This window comes from Mustela nivalis, assembly GCF_964662115.1.
Source record: "Mustela nivalis genome assembly, chromosome: 1".
NCBI lineage: Eukaryota > Metazoa > Chordata > Mammalia > Carnivora > Mustelidae > Mustela > Mustela nivalis.
Genome location: NC_139020.1, coordinates 202340117 through 202356963, shown reverse-complemented (window position 1 = coordinate 202356963; position 16847 = coordinate 202340117). Strand labels below are relative to the sequence as shown.

General features: G+C 52.4%; 1 protein-coding gene across 23 annotated transcripts in view; it reads left to right on the top strand.

Annotated features, from left to right (window-relative positions):
* The first annotated feature begins 5825 nt into the window (after positions 1 to 5825).
* MAST3 (microtubule associated serine/threonine kinase 3) overlaps positions 5826 to 16847 on the top strand; it is a 37663-nt gene continuing 26641 nt past the window's right edge. For 5 of the 23 annotated variants that reach the window (XM_082708123.1, XM_082708150.1, XM_082708152.1 and 2 more), the window contains exons 1-3: positions 5838 to 5916; positions 12867 to 12898; positions 15388 to 15477. In XM_082708123.1, coding sequence (XP_082564249.1) covers positions 5878 to 5916; positions 12867 to 12898; positions 15388 to 15477 — 161 coding nt within the window. In that variant the 5' untranslated portion in view covers positions 5838 to 5877. Of the gene's footprint in view, positions 5917 to 12866; positions 12899 to 14291; positions 15098 to 15387; positions 15478 to 16847 lie in introns of those variants that run through there. The other 18 variants (XM_082708139.1, XM_082708135.1, XM_082708137.1 and 15 more) reach the window with 11 other exon arrangements.

Sequence of the window (16847 nt, the reverse complement as noted above, 5' to 3'; positions counted from 1 at the left end):
GGGCACCCTGGGTCCCCGCTCCTGAAGAGCTCTTTGCTTCCTTCAGACTAAGCTTTGTCCCCTCTCTGCGTCTGTTTCTTGGCATCGGGGGCGGGCGGGTCTCAGTTTCTGAGCCTTTCTCCTCACTGTCTACAAAGTCCCAAAATGTCCATGGAGAAGGACAGACTCATGCTAAAAAGTGGGTGAACCCCAAAAAAGTCCTGCTGAGTGAGAACAGCCAGACACAGCAGCCCACATGTTGTATGGTCCCCATGTACGTGAAATGTCCAGAACCAGCAAATTCAGAGACAGAAAGATGAGTGGTTGCCAGGGGCTGGGAGATGGGGTTTGGGGAGTGACTGCTAATGGGGACGAGTATCCATTTGGGGTGATGAGAATGTTCTGGGACTGGACAGAGGAGATGGTTGCAGAACATGGTGAAAGTTCTAAATGTCCCTGAAGTGTAGATTTTTAAATGATTTATTTTAGGTTATGTGATTTTCACCTTAAAGAAAAATGTTCCTGGAGCACAGGGGGACTGAGGAACATGGTGGGAGTCTCTCCCGGAAGAGCATCTGGGGACCGGGACCCAGGTGGGCTGGGAGGAAGCCCAGTCTCAGAGGCTCCCTGTCCCTGCGGGCGGCTGAGCTAGTCAGGGTCAGGCGCCCAGGAGGCCATGAGGTCAGAGACATGGGAACAAAGAGGCAGTGTCCCAGGCCTGGCACAGTGGGGACGGGGACCCCGTGACCCCACACAGAGCAGCCTTCACTGGCAATAGGGCCCAGACCAGGCCAGGGGGTGGAGCGGGCTGCAGGACGGATGTGTGAGGCCTGGGGGGAGGGGTAGAGACAGAGAGAGACAGAGACAGAGACAGAGACAGAGACAGATTGGTAGAAACATAAAGAAAGATGAAAGAGACAGAGATGGAGCCAAATCCTTGGTCTCCTCTCGAAGATCCTGACACCCCTACCCCAGGAGACACCATCTCTGTGTCTCATTTCACAGATGGAGAGACTGAGCCCTGAGGTGCCCAGACCCCTTGAGTCCCCAGCTGCACATGAAGAGATGGATTCAGACAGAGACTCCCTCTTTCCCCCCCAGCGAGGGTGAGCTTTGCATCTTCAGGAACAAGCCTCATGCCCCAGGGCTGGCCCCCACCAAGGCTGGCCCGTCTAGGCTTCAGCTACACCATCTGCAAAATAGACAGTTGTGAAACGCTAAAGGAAGGCCCGGCTCCCGGCAGGTAATGCCCACCAGACAGCCAGGGTAATGAATCGCTCTTTGGGGGGTCCCCAGCAGCCTCTGCTCTTGTTGCAGATCTTTCCCATCCCCCCAAAGTCACCGGACTTCCCAGAGCAGCCCTTGGAAAGACACTGGGGGGGGGGGGGGGGAGGAGCAGAGGAAGGGACAGAGCTGGACACAGGTGCCCACAGCTCCTTGGCGGCAGGGGTGGGTGCAGGGAGTGTCAGAGGCGGGGGCACGTCCCAAGGGAGAGTCGGGAGAGATGCCCAGAGAAGGGGGCTCTTGAACTCGGTTTATAGAAAAAGCATTCCTGGCAGAGGGCACAACAGAAGCCAAGTTCAGGGACATGCTTTGGGGAATATCAAAATGAACACGGCAATCTGTAGCTCCACAGGAGTAAGGCAGATGAGCACCTCAAGTGCCAGGCCGAAGGGCTGGACTTTCTCCTAAGGGGACTGGGGAGCCATAGCAGGTGTGTGAGCACGATACCAGCCACAGGGGAGGTGGTGTTTCTACTCTTATCAAAGTCGGGATCTGAAGCTTGCCCCAAGGTTCACTGCACTTCACCTTCCCCATGCCACATCTGCACACCCACCGCCCCTGGTCTGCCTGCACCCTCCGCCAGGAAGCCCTCAGGGTGCCCCTATGGGTCCCTCCCTGCTGCCCCAGAAATACAGCCAGGATATGCTTCTAGGGCTGCCCCACTTTCAGATGCCTCCTCGCTAGCTGCGGGGAGGGTGAGGCAGGAAGGACTGGGTTAAAAGGGGCCCAGGAAATGGAAATCATGATGGGAGGGACCACAGAATTTCCCCACCCCCTTGGTTTCCGTTTTCTTCCCGGGTGAGTGACTTGCAGCCCAAGGAAGGCTGAGCTTCTCTCCATGTGGCCACGAGACCCTAATGCCTCCAGAGGGCATCTAAGGAGAATGCTGAAGGATAAGTAGGAGTTTGCAAGGAGAAAATCTTAGTTTACAAACACATTTGTGGTTTCTCATTCACCAATAAGATCAATTTTCATCCATTCATCCAGAACTTTCTAATGCCTCCAGGGATCATTTAAGGATATTTTAAATAATACCCAAAAGGACGCGCCTGGGTGGCTCAGTCGTTAACCATCTGCCTTCGACTCAGGTCCCAGAGTCCTGGGACCAAGCCCAGCATTGAGCCCCCCACCAAGCCCTCCATCAAGCCCCCCATCAGCTTCTCTGCTCAGCAAAGAACCTGCTTCTCCCTCTCCCTCTGCCTGCTGCTCCCTCTACTTGTGCTTGCTTGCTTTCTGTCAAATGAATAAATAAAATCTTTAACAAGGAAGAAAAAAAGAAGGGGTATCTGGATGGCTCAGTTGGTTGAGCATCTGACTCTTGATTTCAGCTCAGTATAGTAATCTTGGGGTCATGGGATCAAGCCCTGCATACAGCTCTGCCCTGGGCACAGAGACTTCTTGTCCCTCTCCCTCTGCTCCTCCCACTGCTTGCTTTCTTTCTTTCTTTCTCTCTCTCTCTCAGATAAATAAATAAATAAATAAAATCTGGGTGGCTCAGTCGTTAAGCATCTGCCTTCAGCTCAGGTCATGATACCAGGATCCTAGGATCAAGCTCTGCATCGGGCTCTCTGCTCAGCAGGAAGCCTTCTTCTCCCTCTCTCACTCCCCCTGCTTGTGTTTCCTCTCTCACTGTGCCTCTCACTGTCAAATAAATAAAATCTTAAAAAAAAAAAAAACCAACACAGAAGATTATCAAGAAAATAAACTCTCGTGTTCATTCAACAATCACATTCCCTGATGCCCTCTAGAGACATATGAAAAGGGTTTTGATGGGTGTGTAGAAGTTCACAGGAAAAAATTTATTCATTCAATAAGTGTTTTCTGATGCTTCTCAAAGAAAACTTGAAGTGGGTTTTGAAGGATGCATAGGTGTTCACCATGGGAAAATTTCACGCATTGATTCATGTGTTCAGTCAGTCAGTGAGTCAGATAGATGTCCCTTGTAGCCCATTGAAGGGACAGCTTGGAAATTCTTGTGTAAGTTCTTGTCATCTTGGAAGTTCTATGTATTCTCCAGATGGAGCAGGGGCATTTGATACAGCCCTGATGGCTCCTCCAGCAGGTCCCAATTTACCTGGTCCAACCACTTCCGGTTCAGGGATCCTGTCTTTCTCCGGGATTCCAGACCAAATCCCCAATGATTGGCTGAGCTTGAGTTACCTTCTTCCATGAGCTAATCACAGTGGATGAAGTGGATGATCTCTAGGGGTGCCTGAGCGGCTCAATCGGTTAAGCATCTGCCTTCAGCTCAGGACATGATCCCAGGGTCCTGGGATAGAGCCCTAAGTCAGGCTCCCTGCTCAGCAGGACGTCTGCTTCTCTCTCTTCCTCTGCCCACACCCCACCACCACTCGTGCTCTCTCTCCCAAATAAATAAATAAATAAATAAATAAATGTTTCTCCTCCTCCCTGTGCCTCCCCGTAGTGCACGTGCTCTCTCTCAAATAAATAAATAAAATCTTAAAAAACAAACAAACAAACAAACCATAAAGGCCTTATCTCCAAATGCAGCCACATTCTGAAGTAAAAACTGTAAGGATTTCAACATACAAGTTTTGGAAAGACACTACTCAGCCCATGACCGTGACTGCTTTGGACTGCCCGTAACAGTCTGGCAGTTTCTGGAAAAGCTGAAATAGAGAATTCCCATATGAGCCAGGGATTCTCCTCCTAAGGGTAAAAACCCAAGAGCATTGAAAGCAGATGTCCACACAATAACTTGTGCATGAATGTTCAGAGCAAAACAATTCACAATAGCCAAAAGGTGGGAAAACTCCAGCGTCTATTAACAGATGAATGAGGAAACAAAATGTGGTCCATCCACACAACGGAATACTATTTAGCCAAAAAAAAGGAAGGAGGCACTGACTCAAGCTATGATATGGATAAACCTTGAAAACGTACTGAGTATGCCTGGGTGGCTCAGTGGGTTAAGCCTCTGCCTTTGGCTCAGGTCATGGTCTCGGGGTCGTGGGATCGAGCCCCGCATCAGGCTCTCTGCTCAGCGGGGAGGCTGCTTCTCCCACTCTCTCTGCCTGCCTCTCTGCTTACTTGTGATCTCTCTCTCTGTCAAATAAATAAATAAAATCTTAAAAATGCAATGAGCAAAAGAAGCCAGACACACAAAGCCATGTGTTGTGTGGGCCCATATATATGAAATGTCTAGAACAGGCAAATCCATAGAGAGAAAGCAGACTGGTGGTTGCCAGGGGCTGGGGAAGGAGGACGGGGACAGCTCCTGGGTCAAGGTTTTCTTTTAGGGTTGATGTAATATTCTGGGGTTAGATAGCGGTGATGATTACACACCTCTGAGAATATGTTAAAAACCACTTTAAAAAGCTGTGTTTAGAAAAATAAAAAATTGGGGCGCCTGGGTGGCTCAGTTGTAAAGCGTCTGCCTTCGGCTCAGGGCATGATCCCAGGGTCCTGGAATCAAGCCCCGCATCGGGTTCCCTGCTTAGTGGGAAGCCTGCTTCTCCCTCTCCCACTCCTCCTGCTTGTGTTCCCTCTCTCACTGTCTCTCTCTGTCAAGTAAATAAATAAAATATTTTTAAAAAATTTACAAAGAGTGTATTTTATGGTGTGTGAATTATATGTCAATTTTTAAATGTGCATAAGAAAAGCTAGTGCTGTCAGGGATTTTTCTGTGTTTTTTTAATGTATTTTTATGTGCTCAATCTGACCATTGTGATTGGGTAGGAGCCTACCTATAGAACGTCAAAGGCAAGTGGACCCTCCCTAGGGTCTCCTCCAGCCTGAGAAGATACTGTTAATGCCCAGGTCCAACAGTGGAGTAGCCAAGGGAATCTGAAGCTGCAGAGACCAGAGAATGGAAGTCCCAGAGAGAACACGGATGTCATCTTGGGACTTTGGGATTTTCCCTGCCTCAGTTTCCCTTCTGCAAAGTGGAGCTGACCCAATTATCATCAGATAACCTGTGAAAGGTGGTCCTCATGAGGCACTTAGCCGGGTGCCCAGTTGGCTTAGCAAAAGCAGCCGTCCTCAAAACAGAAACTGGCAACAACAGTGGCTTCCTGTTCTTGTAAATAAAGTTTTATTGGGACTAAGGCAAGGATTAGGGTGAAAAAAAGAGAGGCAGGTTCACGTACAGGCAGAGTTTGATACTGTCTTTATTTTAAATTGTGATATTTAGTTCATCACGCCTCTTTTGCGTTAGTTTAAATTCTTTAAGCTATCCTCTTACAATCTTGGGTATCTTAATTACTGATGTTTGTGGGTCCTCTTAAATTTTGAATGGAACTGGGTGCTTCATTCACCTCACCCTAGAACCAGCCCTGTTGTGTGCCCTGGGCATATTAACTAACTTCTAGGAGCCTCAGTTTCTTCATCTGCAAAATGGGGATGATAACGTTCCCTTACTTCTGGGAGGACTCATTGAAAAAAAAAAAATGTTTTCATCTTCGCTGGTGGGTAGGGTGGGGCCTGGAAGGAGGTCCGGCCATCCGATGGAGGCGGAGCCCTGCCAGGAGGGTTCCGAGAGAGGGGCGGGGCAAGGCCCATCAGCTGACCGGCTTGACCAATGGCGCGGGGTGGCGGGGCTTGGCAGGTTGGGGCGGGGCCGGGGGCGGGCCGGGCGGTGCGGACTAGCGGGCCATGGACGAACCGAGCCTCCTGCGGCGCCGAGGGCTCCAGGTGAGGCCCCTGCGTGGGCGGGCGGAGGGCACCGCAGAGTAGACCTGAACTGGGTGCCAGGGGCGGAGCTTCGGTATCCGGAGAAACTGAGGCGGAAGGCGGGACGTGCGCTCCAGTCTTTCCTTCTGCCCACCCGCTTCTCAAAGTGCTTTTTGCTTTGTGGGAAGGGGCTATACTCCGTTTGACATATGGGGAAACTGAGGCTCCAAGCGCCAGTGTGGGAAAAAGGGGCTGAAGGCCGCGCCCCTTACCTCCAGCTGCTCTAATAATAATATGAGCAACAGCAGCCTTTGAGCGCTCACCATATGTTCATCCTTGAATTCATCTTTCTACTAGTGATATATTAATATTAATTAATGTGTATTATTACCTGCCTCTTGGTTTCGCTGCGCCACCGCGCCCCAGCCTCAGATCACCCCTAAGGTGAGCCCGGGAGGTTAGGGCTGTCCAGGCGCCCATTTGTCAGATAAGGAAAGTAAGGCTCGAGTCCGGAAAAGTCACAAACTCGAGGTGGCCCAACAGGGCTTCAATCCGGCGGCTTTAACCAGCTCTATCGTGCACAGGGCACTGCCAACTGGCTGCGGCGGTGGGGAGTGGGGAGGAGGAGGAGGGCGGGAGCCACTTTTGCTTCTCCGGACCTCAGTTTCCCCATTTGCTGTAAGGGCTCTCCTTTTCTGACCTCTAGCCCTGGGTTTGTGTTTGGGAGGCTCAGTTACTAGGAGGTAAGAACATGGGTGTCAGAATTCGAACCCACGCAGGGGGCCCTGTGACCCCGGTGGGCAACATCTTTGACCTTTCTGGACCTTGGTGCAAAGGGAATTGAGGCGATTTAGCCAATTTCCCCTGGGGCCTTAGACCACACCCTTAACAAGCTCCCAGGTTGCTGGTCGGGAATCTGAGACGCATCATTTACACAACAAACATTTATTGAGTGCCTGCTGTGTGCCCGGCAGTGGAGAGGCAACGGGGTGCTGACCCTCTAAAACCGCTCTTCGGGATCTCCCAGCCTTTGGGGGGAAACAATGAGCAGCAGCGACCCCAAGGAGTGGTCAGCTGCATCGTGGGACGCTCGGGCACACTTGGAGAAGGCGCCTGAACTGAGCGTGGCTGGGTGGCCTCGGAGCGGAGGAAGCAGCCGCGGGGGGGTGGGGGGGTATGGGGAAATAAAAGCGTCTGAGCGAAGCTAAAACCTAGAAAGGACGGGGTGGGCGGTGGGTCAGGGAGGGCAGGGCCAGAGCTGCGGGCAGAAACACCCCCACTCCCGCTCGGCGTTGGGGGGAGGGGGCTGAAAGACGAAAGTCCGAGGCCAGAGGCAGGAGTGAGGGGCCTGGGCCTAGAGGAGGGGGCGGTGAGCAGTGGGGTGTTGTGGGGGGACAGGCCCCGCCCGGAGCCCCAGTTAGACTCGAGCCCCGCCCGCGGCCTCTTAAAATAGAGAAACTGCCATCGGGTAGGCGAATGGGGGCGCTGCTGACGTCAGGAAGTGGGGGCCTGTTGCATGGTGGGGGCATCCGTACCCTGATGGCGAGCCCCATGCTACAAAAGGGGAAACTGAGGCTTTGAGAAGCGTAGCCTCTGTTCAGGTGTCACAGCAGGTAGGTGACAGAGTCAGGATTTGAACCCAGGCAGGTTTGGCTCCCCCTCCAGACCAGCTCTGCACTAGCAGTCCTTCCCCATGGAGGCAGAGGAACACGTGGGGACACCCCCAGATGGGTGCCGGAATTCTGGGCCCAGAAGCATGTAACTCTATGTGTTGTATGGGAAAACTAGAAGCCATTTCTTAGCTCCAGAGCTGGGGATGTCAGAGGGGAACCATCTGCTTCAGGGGCTTCCAGCGCTGATTTGGAAGAGGTTAGACTTTCCCCCTAGGGTGACTGGGAACTAGAAAAAGTGCTGGAACAGGGGAGAAAAACACGCCGGGGCTTTGAAGGACTCCTCTGGAGCCGATGGAGGGCAAAGAGGTGGCCCGAAGCCAGGGAGGGGACTGGAGTGAACGACCAAGTAGGAGACAAAATTACGGGAAAAAAAAAATATATATATATATATATACATATATATATGTATATATATATATATTTTTTTAAGATTTTATTTGTTCATTTGGCAAAGAAAGGGAACACAAGTAGGCAGACTGGCAGGCAGAGGGGGAGGGAGAAGCAGGCTCCCCGCTGAGCAGAGAGCCCAACATGGGGCTCCATCTCAGGACCCTGGGATCACAACCCGAGTCAAAAGCAGACGCTTAACCGACTGAGCCACGTGAAAATATATTTAATAATCAAATTAAATTTATTAAATTTAATTAAATAAATAAAATCTTTAAAAAAGAACAACAAAAAAAAGGAGGGGCACCTGGGTGGCTCAGTCAGTTAAGCGTCAGCCATCAGCTCAGGTCATGATCTCAGGGTCCTGGGATCAAGCCTCTGAATCGGGTTCCCTGCTCGGTGGGGAGCCTACTTCTCCCTCTCCCACTTCCCCTGCTTGTGTTCTCTCTCTCTCTCTCTTTCTTTCTCTCTCGCGCGCGCGCTGTCTCTCTGTCAAATAAATAAAGAAAATCTTTAAAATTATTTATTTATTTACTTACTTTAGAGCGAGAAAGAGAGAGCATGAGTGGGGGAGGAGCACAGAGAGGGTCAAACAGACTCCACGCTGGAATGCGATGCAGGGCTCGACCCCACCACCCAGAAATCCTGACCTGAGCCGAAATCAAGAGTCAGACGCTCAACTCACCGAGCCACCCAGGTGCCCCAGACAATGAAAATAATTTATAAAGAATAATATTAGTATAAATAACGGCTCACATTAAAAGAAATGGAAATCTTTCCATTTGCGACGACGTGGATGGAACTAGAGGGTATCATGCTTAGCGAAATAAGTCAATCGGAGAAAGACAACTATCATATGATCTCCCTGATATGAGGAAGTGGAGATGCAACATGGGGAGTTTGGGGGGTAGGAAAAGAAAACAATGAAAGAAGATGGGATCAGGAGGGAGATAAACCATAGAAGACTCGATCTCAAAAAACAGACTGAGGGTTGCTGGGGGGATATGGTCATTGGGGAAGGTATATGCTATGGGTGGGTGCTGTGAAATGTGTAAACCTGGCGATTCACAGACCTGTACCCTGGGGATAAAAATACATTATATGTTTATAAAAAATTTAAAAAATTAATTTAAAAATGTGACTAAATAGCGGCTCACATGAACAGGCACCTATAAATGCTAAACACTGACTATACATTTAATTCTCCTAACATCGCAAGAGATCAGTGCTATTATTAGCCTCCTTTTTTTAGAGGCGGAAACTGAGGATCAGAGAGGGAGAGTAAGAGATTTGGAATTCTAGCCAGTCTGGCTCCTGTGGGTACAAAGATGTTGAGGACCTCAGTTTGGGCCATTAGGTATACAGTCCCTTAACTGGAGCTTCGTTAATGGGCCCAGGAGCACCACCTCCCGGCCAATCAGGGGGCAGCCTACTGGTCCGAGCCAATCAGATACTCTGGAGGCTGACTTGCTAAAGGTCAGAGAGTCAATTCATAAAAGCTTTAGGAAGCCGTGGCGAGGTCAGTTGCTTACTGAGCAGTCCAGGCAGTGGCTCAGGGCACACTGGCCAGTCTGGTTGTGCCAGTGTAGGCCGCGCAGCTGGCTGTGCGCTGAGAGGTGGTGAACAGGACCTGGTCTTGCCCTCCGACCACCAGTTTGCGTTTGGTCAAGGCAGGAACCGGCATCTGGGCCTTCTGGGTTTGGCTTCAGCTCCCTCTTCTGTGCCATGATTTTAGGGACTAGTTCGTGGAAGCCGTTATTGCTACAAATACTATTCTTACTATTTTATCATTATTTTTATCATTTCCCACTTGGCCTTTTGCTTCACAAAGGACAGAATTTTTTTTTTTTTAAGTTTTATTTATTTATTTATTTATTTGGCAGAGAGATACAGAGAGCACAAGTAGAGTGGCAGGGAGATGGAGAAGCAGGCTCTCTGCTGATCTGGGAGCCAGAGGCGGAGCTCGATCCCAGGACACTGGGATCATGACCTGAGCTGAAGACAGAGGCTTAACCAGTTAACTGAGCCACCCAGGTGCCCCAGGACAGAATTTTAAAACCCTAGGTACCTAAATCCAGGCGGCGAGGAGGTGGTCAGAGCTGGTATCTGTACTTTGTCTCTCCCGCAGCTATTGGAGGGCTTCCCTGAAACGCCCAGCCTTTCTCCTCGTGGCCCATTTCCACTTAACTCTGTTCCTCCCAAAAGCCCTCAGGCTGGTGCTATGTGGTCCCTGCTGACTTCTCTCCCTTCATTGCAGCTGCCAACTTCCCATGGGGCTCTGTGCCAGGTGGGCTGAGTCCCACCTCCACCCTACAGTTTCCCACTAGCCTGACAGACCCTCCAAGGAAGCCTCTTGGCTCCCTCCAGCCCCACCTCCAACCCTTCTCTCCCTCTGGGTCCTCCCTGTTGCCTCCAGTATGGGGGTGTCCATGTCCTGCTCTGTCTTCTTCAGATTGAGGGTTCCTCAGGATGGAGCTGAGACTTCTTGCTGGAAGGCAGCATTGCCCAGCCCAGCCAAGAACACAAGAGGATGCCGTAAATATTATCTTTAAAGGGCAGTTTTAAGGGATCGGAGCCCCCACCTACCCCGTCTACGCGGGAGTCACTCCTTGGGGAACAGCCTGCAAAGAGGGGGCTGAAGGCGGAAGCAGATGGCTCGGGGAGCAGAGGGACCGGGGGCGGTGCCAGGAGAGTTCCATGTGGTCCTAGCTTTCCACAGAGCCTTTGCAGGGGGCTGCCGACCTTCCCTCGCTTCTCTCTGCCACTTCACATCTTTTTTGTATTTCGGAAGCAAATTAAAATATGTGGTTCAATTGGTGGTTATTATTAATCTCACGAAATCACTGTCTTGGCTCTGATTTATCAAAACCTCCCCTGGTGCCAAGCCCTTGATTCCTTCTAGGACCTTGTGTCACCAGGTGGCTTTCCAAATGAAGAAACTGAGGCACAGAGGTGTGAGATTGCTTGGAGGGGGTCACACAGCTCAGATGAGGGGGAGCTTGCCAGAACACAGGACTGCTGGGCTTTGGAAGGAAATGGTTGGGATGGGGGGAGGGTGCAGCTAGCAGCCCTGGCAGACACCAGCTCCTCACTCTTTCACAGGTTAGAGGAGAAGGGTAAGCTGGCATAAGCTCCCAAAACAATTGGAGGGGGCCGAAGGAGGTATTAATGGTGGTGGTGGTGGTGGTGGTTCTGGGACTATGATCAATTGCCCTGAATGATACTGAGCTCCCGGTCCCCAGAGGTATTCATTCAGGCAGACAGAAACATCTCAGGATGGCAGGTTAGCCTCTTCCCGTCTTGCATGGCTTGGTTTTGTTTTGTGGGCTCAAGGTAATTGGGGTCAGCCCTTGGGATTATACCCCAATCCTGTGGACCCTCCCCTTACCTAGCTGGGGGACCCAGCCAGCCTCTCCCAGCTGAGTCCTTCGTGGGGCAGCTTCCGGCCCTCTGGAATTGGCTGCGGAGGCTGATGACGTCAGTGGTTGCCATGGTGAACGCCCCGCTCTGGATGTGGGCAGCCCAGAGCCCACCTGGGTAAAAATAGTCATGTGTCCTCTACGCGACTGCCCTGGTGTGTGTGTGTGTGTGTATGTGTGTGTTTGTTGGTGGTGGGGACGGGGAGTGGGGGGAAGAGGGATGTCCAGAGACCTGGATTCCCCACCTTCTCCCTGCCAAGAGACATGGGCGGCAGGCTTCCCTCTGCGCCTCAGTTTCCCAGCCTGTGAAATGGCCCTGCTCCTGATCTCTAGTAGGTGGCTCGGTAAATGTAAAATGTATCAGGTATTATAACAGTCTGCCTGGACCCTGGCTGAGCTCAACAATAGCACAGCAACACACAACAGCAACTGTAATACTAACTGATCCTTATTACCCTGGACCCCTCCTGATGTTAACCTCCACATTATAGATGGGAAAATTAAAGCACAGATAGTACAAGTTACTTGCTCAAGGTCCCACAGCCAGGAAGGAACGGATAATAAGTAGATCCTGACCCAGGGCTGAGTATCCACAGATTCTAAACTGGTGCTACATAACCTTTTGAGAATTTAAAAACCTTCTTGGGTGAGCCACATTTGAGGATGGATTCAGGTCATGTGGACCCCAAGTTCGGGCTTTTTGCCCTGGTGAGGACACCCAGGGTTGATGCAAGTCAGCTCGTTGAGCTCTAAAAGGGTCTTCAATAGGGAGTCACAGATCAGGGTCCCCACCCTTCAGTGGCTCCCAGGACACAAATCTGCATAGGTAAGAGGGGAAGGGCTTTCAGATCTGGCAGGGGCAGGATGAGGATGAGTCAAGGATCTCCCTTTCTGGGGCATCTGAGTGGCTCAGTCATTAAGTATCTGCCTTCAGCTCAAATCATGATCAAGCCCCAAAGCATTGGGTTCCCTGCTCAGCAGGGAGCTTCTCCCTCTGCTTCTCCCCTTGCTTGTATTCCCTCTCTCGCTGCCTCTCTCTGTCAAATAAATAAAATCTTAAGAAAAAAAAAAAAAAAAGAATCTCCCATTCCTCAGCAGATCGTTAGTATTTAGCCACTACTGGCATACTTCTTTATAAATATAACTAATTTGTTATTTAAAGTTACAAAGCTGTTTTTGGTGCAAGTAGGGTATGAGCTGGGCAGGGAAGTGACTGGGAGTCTGGGAGGGCTTCCGGGAGGAAGGGATGCCTGAGCTGAGGAAGGATGTAATTAACTAGCACCAAAGGAGAGGGAAGGCCGTCCTGGCAGAAGACACAGCAGATGCAAAGGCTCTGAGGCAGGGCAGAGCCCAGCGTGTGGGGAAGTAGAAAGGAGACATTGGCTGGAGTTGGGTGATGAAGGGACCAATGGGGTGGGGGGGGCTGGGAGGAGGGCCAGGGATGTGAAGGCCTTGCCACCTCAGGAATGACCCTTGTTTCCTCTCATTTCAGAAGGAGCTGAGCCTGCCACGCCGGGGACGTGGGTGAGTTCATCTAAGGCCAATGGGCTGGGCCCTATGGTCCTGGATACAGATTTTTTCAGCAGCAGCCTCCAAACTGTGAATATATTTAATAATTATAACAAAGCTTCTCACTTTGATCCTTTCCCCCGGCGTTTCAGAAAATGTTTCAGAAGTGCTTTACTTGGTGGTCACAAACTGGGAGGCCCAGGCAAGTTTGCAATTTAGGAAACAATTGACAAGTGCTGCAGGGTTTACCACGGACACAAGGACATCCAGCCTGGAAAAGGGAAAATTGTCTCACACCTAAAGTCCAAACTATAGAATTCCAGCCAAGTATCCCAGAACCAGCTTGCATGCCTCCCGTGATGGGGTGCTCACTCTCAGGAAACACGGGTAGAAAAGTGTATGCTTCAGGGTCTCATTAGCATTTGTCTGGAGGTTGGCATTTTTGGATCCCAAAAGCTCACAGAACATTTTGGTCTGTGCCTTTGCCAGTGTATGGATGGGAAACCAAAGCCCAAGACAGGGAGGGGTTTGCCTTGTGCTGGTGGTCCGAAAGTGTGTAAGTGCAAGACACCCCCTCTGTGGGGGCTGTGTTGGCCTGAGGGGTGGGAATTCTCTTGCCTTGCAGTGAAATCATCCACTTAACAAACTTTTTTTGAGTGCCTACTGTGTGTCAGGCCCTATTCCAGGCAAGGGGGACCCAGAGATGGGGTCCAATGCTGAACCCTGCCCATGAGCTCATACTCTCTTGGGGAGAGTGATGGTGAAGTGATACTATGCAGGGGAAAAATTAAACAGAGATAGAGGGGCTAGGGGCCAGCTTTAACCCTGAAGATATGGGGCCTCTTGAAGGAGGTGACATTTGAGCCTAGATCTGGAAAAGGAGGCAGAGGCAAGGGGGAAAATTCGAGGGGAATGGCCTTCCAGCTAGAGGGAATAGCATGGGCAAAGGTCCTGGGGTGCAAACCAGCTTGACATTGGAAGAACACCGTGGAAACGGGTAGCTGGAGTGAAGACAGCACAGGGGAGATGGAGGGTGAGAAGGGGGAAGTCCTAGGGGTTGGTTGAGAGTTTGAAATCGGATGGTGGGGATGAGGTCAAACTGGCCCCCAAGCCCCAACCATCTGTTCTTGTTGGGCTGGGGATAGTGCAGCTGGTGAGGAGGAGCCTGAGGGGCCCAGTAGGGGCAGGGCTCCAACACTGACCAGAAGGCGGGCACTGTTTCTGGCCTTTGCCCAGTTTGGGGGCGGGGTAGTGGGCAGGAAAAGGAACCATAGAGGGCAAAGTCCTGGGCTACTGGGGCAGGACCAGGACAAAGACTCCCTGAGGGTTGTCTACTCTGCTACCTGCCGTGTTCCTGATTGGGTCCAAGTGGGGTGTCAAGGGGGCCATAGCCAGACACAAACAACCCCGGACTCTTGGGATCTGCACTGGGCAAAAGAGAGGATGGGACTCAGGGAGCCATGCGTCGTTGTGTAGGGACGGCTCCGCGAAAGAGGGGCCCGCGGGCCTGAATTCGGATGTGGGTGAGGGGGACGACGCTCCTGACGAGAGGGAACCCGGTGAAGCAAAGGCCTGGAGGCGTGGCCCCGGCCCCTGGTAACCGCGGGGATGCTGAGACCGCCAGGAGGGGCTCCGAATGCTGTGCTGAGCTGCTGGGGATGGGGAACAGGGTCAAGTCGCACTCAGATCCCGGGTGCGAGTGACACCCCGCCCCCACGCAACCCCCGGGGGGGGCGGGGCGAGGGCAGAGACCCGGCCGTAGCCGGGAAGGGGCGGGGCCAGACGATGGAGCAATATTGTCAATCTGGAAGACAGTGACCGCCCTTCCTTTCCGGTGGCGCAGCCTGGGGGCTCGAGACCTGGCAGCCTTGGCATCGATCTCCGGGAGGGGGTGGCACCCGCGACTCCAGCCTCCCGCAACCCGACTTTTCCTGCTGGGCTGGGCCTGCGCGCAGGTGCGGGGCTCCGAGCCCCGCCCCGAGGAGCAGAGAGCCCGCCCCCCGCGCCCCCAGCGGCCCAGCCTCCACGCCGCGTTGGTAGCGCCGGCCAGGCGTGCTGTCCCCACGTCCGCGTCTGTGGGTCTGTCCGACCGCACGGTGATCGGGGTTCAGGGGGCCACAAAGGTGGTTTTGGCACCCGGCCACGTAGACGCAGCCCCGGCCTCGGCATGAAGTCTCGCAGAGACAAGCTGCACATCCCGGCGCTGACCCTTGAGTGAGTGCTTGTCGGAGAAGGGGGGAAATAGGGTGGCGGGGAGAGAAGCAGACAGATAACCACCCTTATCCGTGTGTCTCAGTTTAAGTCGCCCAGAGTCGCACCGCCGCCTCCGGGGAGCCCTCCGGGGTCATCAGTAAGGCCCCGCCCTCGCGGCCTGCCAGAGACCCAGAATCCCGGGCCTTGGGGCCCCTTCTCCCTAAGGGAACTGAAGTCCCTGTCCATCTCCGGCTTTGGCCACACGCAGGGGCCACCACGAGGTTCACCGTCCCCGGCCTCTTTCTTTGCAGTCTGTCTCCGAGCAGCCAGAGCCCATCTTTGCTGAGCCCCAGCAGCCCCTGCAGCCCCTGCAGCCCCTCGCTGGGCCTGCACCCCTGGAGGTAAGTGACAGCCTATCGGGGCGGGGCTCGGACATTGCCCTGGCACCCCCAGAGCCTCAAAAGCAACCTAGACCCTCCCCACTAAGGTACTGTGGGCTGGTGACATTGCCTCTCTGGGCCTCAGTTTACCCCTCCATAAAATGAAAGTGCTATCCACACTAGGACCTTGATGGGAAATTCCATTTTCAGCTCTAGCCAACAGGTCCTCCATCCGACAGGTGGCCAAGGTGAGGCCAGAACTTGAGCTCTTGCCCAAGGACATCCTAAGACAGGTGTTGGGTTCCCAGCCTTCCAGGCTAGGACCTCAGGGACCCTCCCCACATCCAGGTCAGCGGGTCGGAAAGCTCCTCCCTCAGAGTTTATAGACACACACTCACGTGGGCACACGCACACACATACCCACCCAAGGCTGAGAGTTCACCATGACGGCCCCATGCACTGAACAAGGCAAAGTGGTGTCAGGAGAGAATCAGCCTGACTGGGGCCAGCTCTCCCAAATGCCTTCTGTTTCCTCCCCCAGGAGGGAGGAAAGGTGCCCCAGGAGAGAGGTGCCCTTCCCGACCCCATTCCTCAGCTGGAGAAACCGAGGCTTAGAGAGGAGACACCAGTTCTCCTCGTTTAGTACATCTGGAGACTAAGCATCAGGGCCAGCTTGGCTGCCCAAGTCTTTTGAGGGTCTGAGCCACCCTCTGTGACTGGTGCATCTCAGGGTCCCCCCCATCCCCTGCCTGGTACAGGTGGGAATATAAGGGTTATCACGGGCTCTTCGCACAGCTTGGGAAAAGTTCAGGGAGACGACAGATGTGTGAATCAGTGATGTCTAGAATTTGAGGTCCCATCAATCATTTATACCTTAGGGTGAATGAGCTGCTTAGATTCTTTCCACACTCCTTTAATGGGGAGAAGAGAGAACAATTTGAAGTCCACACTGGGTGCTGGGTAACAGACAGTTAACATTAAGTAGATGCCTACTGCAAGCCAGGTGCTAAGGGCATAGATGTGAACAGGACTGAAATAGCCCCTCCTTCAAGTGGCTTTTAGTCAGCTCTAGGGAGGTGGGCAGTAAAGAAGTGAGTGGACAAACAGGATACATTCAGATAGTCACCTCTTGGGGGAGGTGGTATTTTATTTTATTTAAGATTTTATTTATTTATTTATTTATTTATTTATTTATTTATTTATTTGACAGAGGGCACAAGCAGGGGGAGTGGGAGAGGGAGAAGCAGACTCCTCACTAAGCAGGGAGTCTAATGTGGGGCTTGATCCCAGGCCCCTGGGATTGTGACCTGAGCAGATGACAGATGCTTAACCACCTGAGTTACCCAGGAACTCCAGGGAGGTGGGTTTTAGTCAAGACCTAGGCAGAGCCA